At 37.7% G+C, this 15,821-nt stretch overlaps 1 protein-coding gene across 3 annotated transcripts in view; it reads left to right on the top strand.

The window, feature by feature from the left end:
* The window catches only part of LOC112674676 (fibroblast activation protein alpha), a 72,409-nt gene that overhangs the window by 44,785 nt on the left and 11,803 nt on the right, over positions 1-15,821 (top strand). For 2 of the 3 annotated variants that reach the window (XR_004804503.2, XM_025471049.3), the window contains exons 17-20: positions 4,123-4,170; positions 9,465-9,563; positions 10,035-10,104; positions 10,847-11,041. Coding sequence is in view for 2 of the 3 variants with exons in the window: in XM_025471049.3 (XP_025326834.1) it covers positions 4,123-4,170; positions 9,465-9,563; positions 10,035-10,104; positions 10,847-11,041 (412 nt within the window). In the remaining variant the exon portion in view is untranslated. Of the gene's footprint in view, positions 1-4,122; positions 4,171-9,464; positions 9,564-10,034; positions 10,105-10,846; positions 11,042-12,327; positions 15,804-15,821 lie in introns of those variants that run through there. The other variant, XM_025471050.3, reaches the window with a different exon arrangement.

Here is a 15,821-nt window from a genome sequence, read left to right as displayed (position 1 = left end):
CCACCATCCCACTGCCAATGTTGTCAGCCTCATCACCACCATCCTAGGATCAATCCCAAACTACAAGTTATTGAGCACTTGTCTTATATGGGGATCTCACCTATGTTATCTTATCTAATGTTTGCGGGAGGGAAAAAATGAAAGAAAGATAGGAGAGCATTTTTATACCAATATTTTGCAGTTGAGGAAACAGGATAACTTTCAGAAGACCTACACTGCTGGTAAGCAGCAGAGCCAGGATGGGAGCGAGGATCTGTTGACTGTAAATTCCAAGCTCTTACCAGCTACCTGCCATGGCACCATGACGTTAACGTTATATGCAAACACCATCTACCAGCTATCACAGCGAGACCCCAGCAATAGTATAGAATGAAGCATTCTCTGTTAAAATGATTGCTGGACTTTGGCCCCATTTGCCTGGAGAAATGTTAAACTTTACAGCCAGGGGAAGAAAGAATGTCCTAGATACCTGAGCTCCTTCCCTTGGAGGCCAATATTTCTTTGCAGTATAGTTTCAGTGAGGATGGAAAATAAACTTTTTTCCACCCAGTATGTCCTTTCTAAATTTGGGAAACATAATAAGTAATTCATTCAAATATCAAAAAGTCATAGGGAATAAAATATTCTAAATACTTCCTGGTTTTTAAGGCTGTGTGCACATTTAGTTAATAGTTTCTATCCAAATAATTTTATTTTATGAATAACATCTGTATCTTGAACATATGATAAGCAATGAGACAAGTTAGGTTGGGGTCTTGGTGGTCATCATCATGGAGATTTGGAAAGTGGACTTGAGAAATATCTACTTTTCCATTCTCTATCGCATTCCCATAATTAATCCCTGATTTTCCCTGGTGGACAAACAGCAAACAGAGAATGGTATTACAAAATACATGCCACTCTGCTGTTTCTGGTATCAACTCCCAGTGGAAGGCAGCTCAGAGAACAAATGGAACCTTTGACTGATGGAGGTCCCTGACCAGTTGCAGAAGAGCCCAGGGTCTTTACTTCCCAGAAGGAAGCCTGCCCTGTCATGCCACTTTCCTCATCCCAATAATCTGACCCTAGAACCGGAGCTCTAGCTCAACTGACTGAGGGAATGAATACACATTTTAAGCCAAATGCTCCCTTTAAGATGGCACAAGATGTCGGTTTGGTACAATTACTTTCACAAAATGTTGAGTCAATGACATCTTCAAAAAGCCAAGAGATTGTTGTTCATAACTATATGTGCTAGTTGTGGTGATGGCACTTAAAAGATATATATTAAATGTCCTTCTCAGATTATATGAACATTTTTCAACCCAGGCTATGTATTTATGCAACATATATTGAAAGCTTACATGCCAGGCATATAGTATCATTGAACTAACTATACTGAGTCATCTGTGTTTCTCTCCTGAAGGCAGAGGCTGCTTTCTTTTCATCTTTACATTCATAAGGCCAAGAAAAATGGGTAATGCACAATAATTATGCATCATGCATAATTGTTGAATGAACATCAGTGCTAAAGATCAAAGCACTATTGCCTTTTGCAGAGCCTGACAGAATACTTGTTCTTGTGCTGATATACTGAGACATCAGTGACACTATACTTGCATGCATTCATTTCTATTTATACGCATTCTGCATTTGTACAATGCTTCAACCCTTTTTGAAAGCACTATACCACTTTTATATCACTTTGTCTTCCTAATATTTCCTTGAGTCTGAGTGCCCACTGAAAAGACAAGGAAGCGAAGACTAAGCTCTCCTCAAAAGTTGGTGGAAGAGTCCTTTCTAGAACTTGAATCGCCTGACTTTTCCACACTCACTCTTGCTCGGCAGTATGGTAATTTCCCATTTAGCAAAAAATATACTGTGTGGGAAGCATCACATCGTCTGGTGTTTTTGAAGCTCCAGTAAAATGAGTCACTGAGCCATCATAAGAAAAACCTTGAAATCTTTCCCTTTAGGACTAAGAGTAAAGCCTCATTATGTAACTTCAAACTCTCCAAGAGATGGTGAGTAAATCCCAGATAATAGGATTAAATAGGTAAAAATCCTCTTCATGCTGCTGATGGAACAAAAGTAATGCAAGGGATGGATTCCGGACAATTGATCCTTTTGTGCCACTGCAACCACATGCACAGGCCATTTGTATCCAGGGCAGTCAGTCATTAGCCTGTCTCAGAGTTTGGCCAAAAAAGATATGCTAGTTGTCACTACTGGAGCTTCATACCCATAAAAATTCCATAGGATGGATACTGGTTGACTAAAGTCAAGAAATTCAGAATCATGTTCCATTTCTTTACATTCTGCCCAAAAATATATGTGTTCATCCCTTCTAATAACTTTAAAGAAAAGCTGGTCAAAATGAAAATCTCTGAAATTAAATTCTATAAAATTTTGAAACTCCACACAATAAAGAACTATTTTTTTGAGAGAACCTAATAAATAATAGCTCTCCTCCTGACTCTCAAGTTAGACTCAGGGATCAGGAAGGAAGTTAAAATATTAGCTTTATTACCTGTGAAAGTTATATTACAGTTTCACAAATGTGGGTACGACTAGACAGCCACTGGGGGTCCTAGAAACCCCAGTACTGTCCCACTAAGGGCATTGAGGATCCACTCAAGAGCAGGCAGGGAGATGCCAGGAACAAAGCCGAAGGAGTTACTTCTATCCAGATCTTCTGAGAACTCGTCAAAAAGGCTACCTCCTCTTCTGCTTGCTTAGGACCAGGGTGCTACTCCGATAATGTTCCACAAAGAAGGAAGAAGCATCAAGAGTGCAAATGAACCGCTGCCCCCAACTTCCATGGTGTATCTTTTAACCCATTGACTGGTGGAGCAAATTTATCTTTTAAAAGTATATTTCCAAGGGCACCTGGGTGACTCCATCCATTAAGCATCCTACTCTTGATCTCAGTTCAGGTCTTGATCATGCTCAGCTTAGGTCATGAGTTCAAGCCCCACACTGAGCTCCCTGCTGGGCGTGGAGCCAACTTCAAAAAAAGTTAAACATTTTTTCCAGGTATATTTCCAGGCATTATTTTATGCTGTATATTTAAAAGGTAAAAAAAAAAAAATAAAAATAATAAAAAAATAAAAAATAAAAAAATAAAAGGTATATTTCCAGGTATTATTTTATGCTGTAGTTTCAGTAAGTTAGAGATAATTAGTGTTTAATTATTTGTAGATCTTGTTAAAAATGGCCTGTTTCTGCACAGAGAACCTGAGCTCCATGCTGCAATATGTAGTGGACACTGGAGTTGCACCCAGAACCCCCCATTCAGAACAGAATCCCTCACTTCACCATCTGCTGAGAGTGCTGGTGGCCGAGAGCTCACAGCCGAGCCCCCGCCCTGCTCTCATCTCGTGCCCACCCCATGACGGCTCCATTCTGGAGTACAAAAGCCAGCCCTGTTGGGACATGGAGGCCATTCTGCAGACCATCCAGCTCTAGAGCTCCCTGCGGGGTCAGCTGAGGTTTGCATTTTTACTGCACTGAAGCCCACCTTCCCTCACCAGCCAATCCTTCCTCTCCCAGAAGTCAACATCCTAATACCACCCCCAGAGAAACCTCTGGCCCACAAAACCTCTGGGTCTGTTTCCAGAGAATGTGACCACCACAGCATATCTGAACAGGTAATGGGTTCTATATAAATTTATTTCTACATTTATTACTCACTTGGGGGGGGGGGAAGATGCTGAGTTCCACCCACCAAAATAAACTGAACATTGAACCAAGAATCCAGACTGAAAGTATTATCTGGGTGCTGGTGAAGGTTATCAGATAATAAAGACACAGCTAACCTAGCCCTATGACATGACTTCTCAGAAGGCTATCATAGCAGATCCTGGGGGCCGCTTGTGTAATTAGATCTGGACTATTCAGGATCCCTCCTTGAAAGGTGCCTAGGCAAGTCTTCTCTCACATATCTTCTTTGGGCTCTGATCTCATGTGTTGTTTCAATGTAACTTAGAAGGTGTTGTTGACTTCTCCATGGGGGAAAAAATAGCTGTAGAATTAAGATACACTTGAGCTGGACGCGAATCACAAATATGACCAGCGGTTCTTCTTGGAAACTCAGTGTTCCTTTAACATTAAACTATGTTTTTGTTTGCATCCTGTGCACAGGCCCAGGCCTCCCCATTTCCACCCTTCATGACGGCCACACTGATCAAGGTACCGCTCTCTTGCATGCTGCTGTCTAAAGAAATCTTGAACTCTGGGTGACATTACATGAGAGGAAGCAAGACAGTCTCCCCACACGGGCAAGGAGAACTGTGATGGAATCTTTTGGTCATAGAGCTTATTTTCACATAGACTTGGATATTGTTGGAGTCAAACCTGATCCTAAGAAATTTAATAGTTACTTGCAGTAAGAACCTGGCATAACACAGATGAGTTATATCACAGGGATTCATGCTGTCTTCCCCAGTCAGCCTTATAAAAAACACAGAAGCTTAGCATTGGAAGGAAACTCAGGATATTTAGTACAACCTCCCTCCCAAATAAGAATTCCTGCTTTTTTGCAACATCCCAAACCAGAGACAAATTCCAGATCTAAGTCCAGTTCAAAGCAGAGGATGACTATCACGCGGGCTTTTTTTGTTTTAACAGCTACATCACACTGTTGCTACGAATGAAATCCCTGAAATTTTAGAGGCTTTTCCCATTTTCAACTATTAGCAAGACAGTCCTCCTCCATCCCGTATTTATGATATTGTTCAAAATAGCTCACAGATCAAAGATGACTGTCTTTGCTCTGGGCAGAGTGGTCCAAGTGTGCGATTGCCCAGATGCTCTCCCTGCAGTTTCCTCGTTGTCTTTTGATTTTCCATTAAACAACATTATAGGGTTGAAGTTGATGGAGATGAGGGACAATGAGGGACTTCAGGACTTGTGCCTATGATCCTCCCTGGACAGCTTTGGTGACAAGTCAGGAGACTGCTTTGAGATTAGTTTGGCTGCCAGCTCAATGGCTCAAGTAAAACAGGTGAATATAAGATAATGAGGAAAACCAGAGTCAGTGCCAAAGCTCTAGACAGGACAGGTATTGTAAAACAGGGGCTGTGAACCCAGTGTCATTTTAGAGTTGTGGGATTCTTTGACCTCGTGTCTAATAATGAAATACTTGTAAGAATAAAACATTGTCTTTCTCAGTATGGCTCATCTCAACCCTGAGTAAGAGAGATTTTAAAGCAATACTACATTCAAATCTGTAAGATTTTGTTTTAATGGAAATTCCCATAAATGCATGATTCCCATTTTATCATGACTGCTAAAGGTCAGCCTCCCTTTTTTCAGAGCATGAATTTCCACTTTTTAATTATCCTTCTATTCCTGCCAGATACCAATTTCGGTACTACATACAAAAGTGTTATTATTTCACCCAATACTTACAAAATAGGTGCAGAGCTCATGTCACTCTCATTTCTCGTATGTATTTATATGTTTTCTAACTCTCAAACAGAATGCGATTTTTCTAGAACACAGTTCTGCAAATTCGCCTAGTGATGAGATTCTCCAGAGGTATTTATTGTAAATACAGATTCCCAGGCCCTCCCCAGTTCAGGCGGATCTTAAATTGGGCTAGAGAATCTGAATATTTAATAAATACCCAGATAAGCTGAGTTTTAGAGCTGATGCTAGGTCTTCTATTTATTTGTAGTTTTTTTTTTCACCTGTTTTCCAGTGCATTTGGTACCAGAAATCTTTATCCAATAGATATTTGTTAAGCACCTATCACATTAAACCAGACATTGTGCTGGATACTAGATCCTTAAAATGAACAGACACTGGGTTAGATATGGTCCAGGTCCATGAGGAGATTATAGATCAATTGGGAATGCAAACGTGAGTGGAGAATAGAGCAGGATAAAGGATTAGGATGGGGGGAGTAGAGCAGGATTGCACACAAGCATGGTACTGTATATGGGGCTTGGTGGTTAGGAAATGTCTCCTAATGATAGATACATCAAACTGGAAACTCACAAATATAAAGGAGATTAATGCTGCTTGGACATCTGGCTTGGTCAAGTGGATTGATATTGATGCTCTTTACCAGAAGCGGAATTCGCAGCCGAGAGAACGTTTTTGGGGAGATGATGAATTTTGTTTTTAATGCTGAGCTTGGGGTGCCGATGGGATATCCAAGTGGAGCTGTCCCAGAGTGACTAAATTTTGGATCTGGACATTCGACTGAAGATGAGAAACAAGAAGTCATTTGTTGGTGAATTACATGGTAACTGAGACCATGGAAGAGGATAAGACCACAGAGTAGGAATAAAACCATGCAGAACACCAACACGAGAAATGAGAAGAGGAAAATGAACCTATAAAGGAGACAGAGAAGGGAACAGAAGGAGGATAACCTTGAGAGTATGGTATCATAGAACCCAGAGAAGAGTGGATCTCAGGAAAGAGGAGGGCTCATCTGTGTCAAGTGCTACAGAGAGTGAAATGAGACCTGCTCTAAATCAATGAACTTAGCAAGAGAGAGATTACCATTGGGTTGGTCAGAGCAGTTTCAAAGGAACAGTGAAGGTGGAAGCCAGACTGCAGCAAGTTTAGGCCTGCACAGGAGGTAAGTAAAGAGCAATATTTTCAATAGGCCTGCCTGAGGAGAGGAGGAAAGAGGTGAGATGATGGCTAGAAGCAGTTGATAGCGGTTTAATTTTGGTTTTGAAACAGAATGAACATTTGAGCATGGTTAAACACTGATAGAAGAAATTAGGAGACCAGAAGTGGTGGAAGACATAAAGGAGGGAGGTCTCTGAGAAGTTGGGAAAAAATGGACTCCAGAAACATGTAGAGATTCATTTCTGGCCTTGTGCTGAGTGAAAATGAAGAAATTACTAATGTCATTGTATGAAAGTTTGTAGACATTGTAGAAAACAGTGTAATGGCCTCGTTTTATCGGCAAAGTGGGATAAGATCATTTGGAAATAACACAGGACCTGAACCAAGTGCTTTAGAAACCCAGAAGGGTTGCCACTTTATGACATAAACATCCCAAAAGAGGCTTAGTTGCTTCAGGCACAGCAGGTGCTCATTACAATTACCCAACTGATCTAATGACCTCATTTATCAACTTTTCCACAGATTCTTCACATAAATTAATTAATAAGCAACATATAGTAGTTAATATAATTAAAACAAAAATTCTTACATGATCCATCATTCTTTTTATTTCATCATAATGAAGAACCCACAAATAAATGGAGAGCACATACCACATATATACCACATATATATCGCTGTACTCGGTACTAAATATGGTAGGTACTGAGTGTATAATGATGAGCGAAATAAGGTAAAGGTACTCTGGACTGTAGCACAACTTCCAGGTTATAGGCTTTTAATGCAAAGCCACACAGAGAAGCCCAATCAGCACCCCCACCATCAACAGTCCTTTGAGATCCCATTTTGCTCCAAGGGGTGGGAAAATTGCCAAGTTACCGTATGAACAAATGCTTCTCTGGACTATAAAGCATTAAAAAGGCTATGAATTAAATCTGACATTTCAGTAAGCCATGAATCAGGAAAGTTCAATAGCTGGAAGGAAAATGGAGAAATCAGTCTAGCCAATCTGTCAACCCTTGTAATACAGTTTCTGACTTCCTGGTATTTTGGTAAAAAGATAAAAAATAAATAAGCAAATAACAAATAGAATAAAAAGCAAAATATAAAAATAAATAAAGAAGCAATTACAATGTAGTCACTCTGTGTGACTACGTTATAGGATTCCCTTTATTCATAATAGCTCCACACATAGAACCCACACAAGGAGAATGAAGAGCTGGCTCCATTGTACTTAGAACTGTATATTTGGTGGGGCTTTTTTTGTTGTTGTTTTTTGAGGGCTTTTTTTTTTTTTTTTTTTGGTTTTAACTTTTAAGATGCCACAAGTATTTCTTTCCTGATGGATTATCCAAAGTTAAAATGAAATTTATTATGTATCTTATACAACTCATACCAAAACATCTATACTTGTTCTAAGATTAAATATAACATGTTGGAACAAAATGCCATGAGTATATGAAAACTGAGAGTTACAAGGGAAGTGGTTTGGCAAACTTACTGTAGTTACAAGTACTCCTCCAGTTCCCCATCTTCAAGGACCACTTTTTAAAAAGGCACAAAAACAAGAAGTTCACAGGATGTCTTTTGTAAAAACTGCCATATCTCAGAAGTCATCCAGACCTTCTTTTAAGAAAAATAAATCGTCAAACTCCGCGTGCTATATGAAAGCCTAACTTTTCTCTAGAAGATAACCAGTATCAATTCTAGTTCAAAATAAAACTTGCAAAAAGCCCTCTATTGCTAGAAACCCATTTGCATATACCACTAAACTATGGCATCAGGAGATCAATGGATTGTTCAGTTTCAAAGATTAAAGTGTGAATCATAATTAAGCTTAAATATAAGCAGCAGTTTTTTAGAAGATCCTTTAAGGTGAAAAAGAGAAAGAGATCATAGTGTGTATATTGTTATTTTACTAAGATGTATAACCACCTTGAGAGAAATGATATGAAGGTATATGATGTGCAATAATTCAATTACAAAAAAAGGGAGGAATATCTTATATTAATTAAGTACAGCAGGAAAAGAAATGTATATGTTGGGGTGCCTGGTGGCTCAGTTGGCAAAGTGTCTGACTTGATTTCGGCTCAGGGCTCAGGCCATGATCTCAGGGTTGTGAGATGGAGCCCCGTGCCCAGCTCCACACTGGCCATGGAGCCTGCTTAAGATTTTCTTTCTCCCTCTTCCTTTGCCCCTCCCCCATTTCTCTCTCTCTCTCTCTCTCTCTCTCTCAAAAAAAAAAATATATATATATAAATCACAGGAATAATATTTCACTTTACACATTGGAAACTTAAAAACAAACTTTGTGACTACATAATTAATTATTGAAAGATTTATTTACTTATTTGAGAGAGAGGGTGTGTATGTGATGGGGGGAGGGGCAGAGGGAGAGAGTATATAAGCAGACTCTCTGCTGAGTACGCCTGAGGTCATGACCTGAGCCAAAATCAAGAGTTGGATGCTAAACGGACTGAGCCACTCAGGCACCTCTATTTTTAATTTGAAGTTTCAGCAATAAAGATTTTACTTCTACTACTTTTATTTTTTCTTAGTAGATGATAAAAAAAAAGTCACCTACTCAGATCATAGCTTCATGTTAGAAAAGTTGGAGATGGGAAAATATGGTGACTAACCATTGTTGCCTCTGTGATTCTGCTCAAAATGTGTTTTGATGCCATAAAGATCAGTTTCAGGAGGCAATGATTAATGTCATCATAAACTCATACCTATTTTAAAGGCTGGGCTAAAAATGTGCTTGTCAAGATAAATTTTTTATACAGTTCCTTATATTGTTTCAGTTTCATCCATATTAAAACCAAAAGAATTTTAAGAAAGGACTTTTTTATGGAATACTATTAATCAAAAATGAACATTTTATTTTTTTTAAGAAATTAAAATCCTGGAAGAAAACAAAGAATTGGAAAATGCTTTGAAAAATATCCAGCTGCCTAAAGAGGAAATTAAGAAACTTGAAGTGGATGATATTAGTAAGACTTTAAAAACTTCTCATTTACAAATATGAAGCTGAACGCTTATCTTACTTTATCTTATCTTACTTATATTAAACAAAATATAAGATAAATATTGTAGTCCAAACCCTATAATATCAAAGGTCTTAAGTAAACCAATCTTACTGTAACAATAAAGCTTCACGAAAGATCTTTAACATGTTTGTAAATAGAGTTGATCTTATACTTTCCTATAGTTCCATTTCAACATTGATATGTTTTACAGTTTAATTTTAATTTTAGAATGTGTGCTTCTGGAAAATACAACTCAAGATTTCTAGTAATTTATAAATTTGACAAAAAATATCTAATAAAAATCAACTTAAACTACATTCTTGATTTTTTACAGTTTGCCAGTTATTAATTGATTTTATGTCATATTGTTATTAAAGAAAATAAATAATGTTATGAACATGGTGGAATGAAGATTTTTCTTTTTTCCCCCCCAAGCTTTATGGTACAAGATGATGCTTCCTCCCCGGTTTGACAGATCAAAGAAGTATCCCTTGCTAATTCAAGTGTATGTAATATTTTCTTTGGTGTAAAAACTATTTACTGAAAATATGTTGAATTAAATACACATTTATGAGATAGAATGAACCATTCTCCTTGGTAACAGTTCCTATTGATGCTGTTTTTATATATTCCTCAACTAATCAGAGTAAATAAAATATGGCTATTTAAAATAGATTGAGGAAGTTTGGGGATTTTAGATGGACTGGCTTGCATTCGCTGTCTTGAATTTCCTTTGTATGGCAAATTGCCGAATGTGTCAGAATACCTTTGAGATAGAGAAATTGCAGCCAAAAAATATTGTAAATCATCTTAATGTCTTATGTAAGTGAGTTAGAAATGAAATAAGGGAATGGAATACATTTAGTGGAATCACACCCAAAATCAGTGCTGACCTACACACAATTTGCTTAAAACACCATGCATTTTTTTTAGTATATCTTATGCCTGCTTTTAGCAAGTGGCAGGTGGCAGAAATGACGAAAAACCCACACATATTCCTTGAAATGCCAACCCTAGATGTATCCGTTTTGGGGAATAGGAGAGGCTGTGTCCCAAAACAACTTCCTTGTAGCAAACCTCTGGGAAAAGCCTGGTCCTCTCTTGATTTTGAGCCAGTTCTAATGCCACTGTTATTGAAATTTTATCATACAAATGTACTGGGAAATACTAAAGGCAATTCTTAGCCATCATGACAAGTTGAGTTTTACAAAGGAATCCAAGATTCTTTTTTTTTTTTTTTCCTTTAGGTATGGTGGTCCCTGCAGTCAGAGCGTAAAGTCTGTATTCAGTATTAATTGGATTTCTTATCTTGCAAGTAAGGAAGGGATAGTCATTGCCTTGGTGGATGGCCGAGGAACAGCTTACCAAGGTGACAAACTCCTGTATGCAGTATATCGAAAGCTGGGTGTTTATGAAGTTGAGGACCAGATCACAGCTGTCAGGTGAGCACCTTCTCATTCAAACAGAAATTGATGTGCAACAAAAGTCATGCAATCACTGTTGGGTTTCTCCATCTTTAATGATTTAATTCTTTTTTGTCTATTTTCCTAACTTCATCTAAAGTTATCATTAAAGAGATATTTTTGCCCAATGTGAGAAAAAAATTGTTGATGGAAAAGAGCTAATAAATGTACAAAACATGATTTATGGTGATAAATGACAAATACTCTCTTTTGTTGTTTCATCATTCTGATATCCTTTCATTTATTCACATGGTTCACAAAAAAAATATGCATAACTCTAGGGATGGTCCATAGGAAACAAAACATCTGAATTTACTCAAGCATTGTGGATCCTACCTCATGAATTTAGGAATGCCTCAAGATTTCATCAACACTGTATCCTTATAGATACTAGGCATTCTTTTGTAATTAAGCTAGCTGTGAATTTCAGCTGTGCTAGGATGAGAATATTTCCCTGTTTTCATTTGACAAAAAGAAATTCATTTTATGTAATACAAATTTTATTATGAAAACATTCATAGGGAAGACAGACTCATAATCTGAATTCTTCCCAACTACATTCTCAACCACAATTTATGTCTCCATCTCCATCATGTTTTCTGAAACAGAAAGAATCGAGTCACTGAAATTGTTTATTTGGAAAACCTGTGCAGGATTCTTCTGGATATTTCTCTATAGTTGTTGGGTTTCCGTTATTATGTTGTGGCTATATGAAGTTAGAGAACAGTAGTTTATAAATGTTAAAGCCAACACAGGCCACTTGCACTCTCAGTCGTGGATGTATATGTGTGTGTGATGGCCTAAGGTCAAATACTGTTTCACAGCAAAGAGCAATTTAGAAAATTCATTAATAAATTCCTTTTATCATCTCGATGTCATTAATAGTTACTGATTTCATTATAGCATACACAATGAAGATTGTATTTAACAGCTAGGAGCCAGGCCCAGACAATACTTTTCTGTATTTTTGTCTCTAATCACAGCAGAAGAGTTTAGACTCACAAGTAATTATTTTTAAAAATAGAAAAGTAATCATAACCCATATGTTTTCAAATTTTCCTTCCATTCTGTGAGCAGTAATATACACACAGTTATATACAATGTTCAATTAAAAACAGTCTATTTGGGTAAAATCTGACAAATGAATAAGTAGATTATTAAATAACACTATATAATCTGTAAACATTATTCACGGCTAATTTCTAGGAGACTCCATCTTTCTCGCTAATCCAGATTTTTGGCCTGTCTGCCACTAACCTGTTTAGGAGAATCTTCTGCCTAATGGAGAGCCATAGAAGAGATAGCTCAAAGAAAGATCTACCAAGAGATCTACCAATTTCTCACATAAAGACTGTGTGTGCCTTGATGGGAATATGAACACCATTGTCAGTGTTACAGACCTAATTCTTTAAGATTTTTTTTTTTTTTTGGCACTGTGATTCACATCTCTTTGTATTTAAAGCATGTAATAAACACCAAGGGCATGTGACCCTAGGACCACATCAAAAGCCGGATGTAGATTACACCTCATTTGTAATTCAACTGGATCTTCTCCAAAATTGGTAGAGCTAAAAAGTGGTTTGTTTTGGCACTGATTAAAAAACAAACTTATCTTCATCATCATCATCACAATCTACTGATAACAACACAATACATCATCACTTATTTACCACCAAAATTGCAGCATTTGACTTCAAGAATACCTCAAGAAATAGACCTGATCGCGTTTCTTGGACGGAATGAAAATTTAAACCTGAAACCCCTGTAGAGGCCTTAAGGAAAATTGTTATTTCTGATGTTCAATATGTGGGACATGAAGCCACAAATTGTACCAATTTTCACAATAATATAAATGTCTTTGGCATTTAGAATTGAAGATAGACCAGAGGCAGTAATTGGCTACCTGTACCTTCTCTGAGCCATTTTTAGGATGGAATCTGAAGAAAGTCTTCCTGCTTTGGAGCAGGCATATGTTCCCTCATTTGCTCAGCCATTCAACAACAGATCAAATATTAATATATGCCATTGCCATCCACTCTGTATAAAATTTTGCAATTTATGATCTCTACTTTCAATGCTCTTATAATCTGTAGAATGGATAAACTCTCAGCACTCTGAAGGGATAGCATTGCTGCTAGACGGAACGTTTAGTAAACAGCCTAGGGAACAAGAGGAGGTTCTGTGACCCAGGCAAAGCATATACACAACAGTGGAGATGCACTTGGAGCAGGCCTGGCTTTGCTTGAAGGCATCATTCTGCAAAAGTGAAAGGGAAGCCTTGGAACCCGATGCTTTGAGAAAACAAAAGCTGAAAAGGATAGATTTATAATGATAATCCTGGGAATAATTCAACCACATGTCTGCCAAGAAGCATTTTAGGAATCAGACACTGAATGTTTGACATGGGAATTGGGATTGCAATCCCTTTACAGTAGCCCTCAAGTTACCTTCCCACAAAAGAATGAAATTTGTCCCCTTCAGTCTCATATAAAAGGCAATCTGGCTAAATTTTTCAGATACCAAAAGAAAATCATGTGTACATATTTGGAAGGGACAGTAAATACTAGTCAGGGTTAATAAATAGATTTAAACAAAGCAAAACAGGATTTTTAAAAAATGAAGAAGAAGAAGCCATACAACCTCACAACTTTGACTACACAAAAGAGAATGCTTGTGAGGTCAAAGCATAAGTGAAACCAGGAAGTGCTTTCATCAGGCTTCTCTGCAAATGGTACATATGTAGGACCCATAAAACGTCGTTAGTTAGAGGGTCAGTTCTATTCATTTGGGGTATATTTCACATTTTTTATATTCCCACAATTTGAAATTTTTATACAGCTTGAAGGCTGGTGGTGAGAAAATATATCATGCTGTTATACATGGTATCGATAAGAACAATTCCAAAATAGAATAATAACTGATCCCTAGGATTCCAAATTGACCTTTGGCCTAGGGCCATTTTTGTGCGAGAAAAGTTGTAAAGTTCAGTCCAGCCTCCAAAATGCTTTCTCATTTGTTACTAACATTTTCTTTATTTCACCACATTATCAACAGTGTTTCTGATAACTCTTCTGCGAGCGCTTCAGAATTTGGAAATAAATTTTATAGAGCCTTGTTGGCTTCGAAGTGCTCAGATTATCTAGCTAACCTTTAACCTAGTCCCTCCACATTAAGTGTTAATGTTTCATTTCCATGTTAACGATTGCACTATCATTTCCTGTAAATGTCATCCTTTCAGAATAAACCAAGGAAGGGAGCTGTTAAGAATTTCCTGCTCCCAATGTATCACCTGCTATTTGCTTTTACCCCAGATGCAAGGCAATATGATTGCTAGCTTCTGGGAGATCATAAAATCGAAATTGATTTTATGGCTCAGAACTATCTTCGAGCACTAGAGGAAAGATTTTTTTTAACAAAGAAAGTGAACCTTCTCCTCTTTCATTTGGCTTTTGAAGTTTATGGAAGAATTGCTGAAATTCCACAGTTTGCTGCACATTTTCTCTGTTTTACCATGAACACCATGCACACAGGTAGCAACTTTCCGTTTGCTGCTGCTGCATTTCTTCCCCGTAGACTCCTCAGTGTCCCTCAGAGTTGGTGTGGGGTAAGCTGTGACTGACGGGGCTTCTTCCCATCTGTTTGTCCCGGGCATTTGCCCAACTCCTCTGTGCATTGGAAACGTGCATGTTGAATCAATGCAACGAGCAAAATGGTTGCTGTGAAATCCCTATAAGAAACTCCATTATTCAACTAATGAAACCATTCCATCTTACTTCTGGAGAAGAATGAGAAAGGGTGTTAACATAACCAAATGGAACAAAAAAAATAGTATTTTTCTGGCTCCCTGTGTGTCACTTTGTTCTCCTCCCCTCCTTCCTGTCACTGTTGCATCCAGGTCTCTGCAATGTCTCACCCTGTGTGCTTTTTTCTTCCACTGCTTCTCTTTTTCTAAGAGTTTTCTGAGTTTTTATCAAACCATCCCCCAAATAAGTCACAACTGCTCCGTTAGAACGCTAAACCTCAAGGAGGCCTGGGATAAATTAGCCTAAAACATTCCTATTTTGTACCCACATTGCAAAGTTACATTTCTGGGGGTTCCCATGACTTTTGTGAAGGTTGCCCTTTGGCATGGTCACTTGCTCCTAAAAGGATATTTATTTTCAATATAGTTTTCAAATGAAGGCTCTTCTGTGATGGAACTCAAGTGAATCATGTCCATATCCTAAAAGATACGTATAATTATCTGTATTGTGATAAATTGAAGGTACCTGAGTATGAAATGGGAGAGGGATGGTTATTTTTCCACGGATGAAAGTGACCAAAAGTGACATGGTGATTATCACTAACATCTAAGCATTTAAGATTGATACAATTTAAAGCAGCAGCAACAAAAATCTTTTTTCCAAAATCTGGGGATTTAGGAATTTGGTCCTAGTCGTGGTGCTATTACTTCTTGTGTTGCTGTCAGCCTGGGTCTTGAACTCTGAGTCTCAAGTAACTCACTCACACAATTAGGATACGAGACCTGTAGCCCTGCAAATACTACCCAATAGATGTACAGTAGAGTCTGAAGGATCCGTTTTATCCTTTGCAGAAAGCATGATAATATTCTTTTAGTTATTTGTAAGTGCAGTGTTATTATGCATGTGTTTAAACAAAGAAAATGGAGCGTTTCTATTAAATCTTTGGATTAAATATGCTTGTGTAATGAAGTAAATGTCATGTGTACACACTTAAAATTCTAAAAATTTGTTTCTTT

This window comes from Canis lupus, chromosome 36, assembly GCF_003254725.2.
Source record: "Canis lupus dingo isolate Sandy chromosome 36, ASM325472v2, whole genome shotgun sequence".
Taxonomy (NCBI): Eukaryota; Metazoa; Chordata; class Mammalia; order Carnivora; family Canidae; genus Canis; species Canis lupus.
Note: the sequence above shows the minus strand (reverse complement) of the source record. Positions and strands in the feature narration are given on the sequence as shown.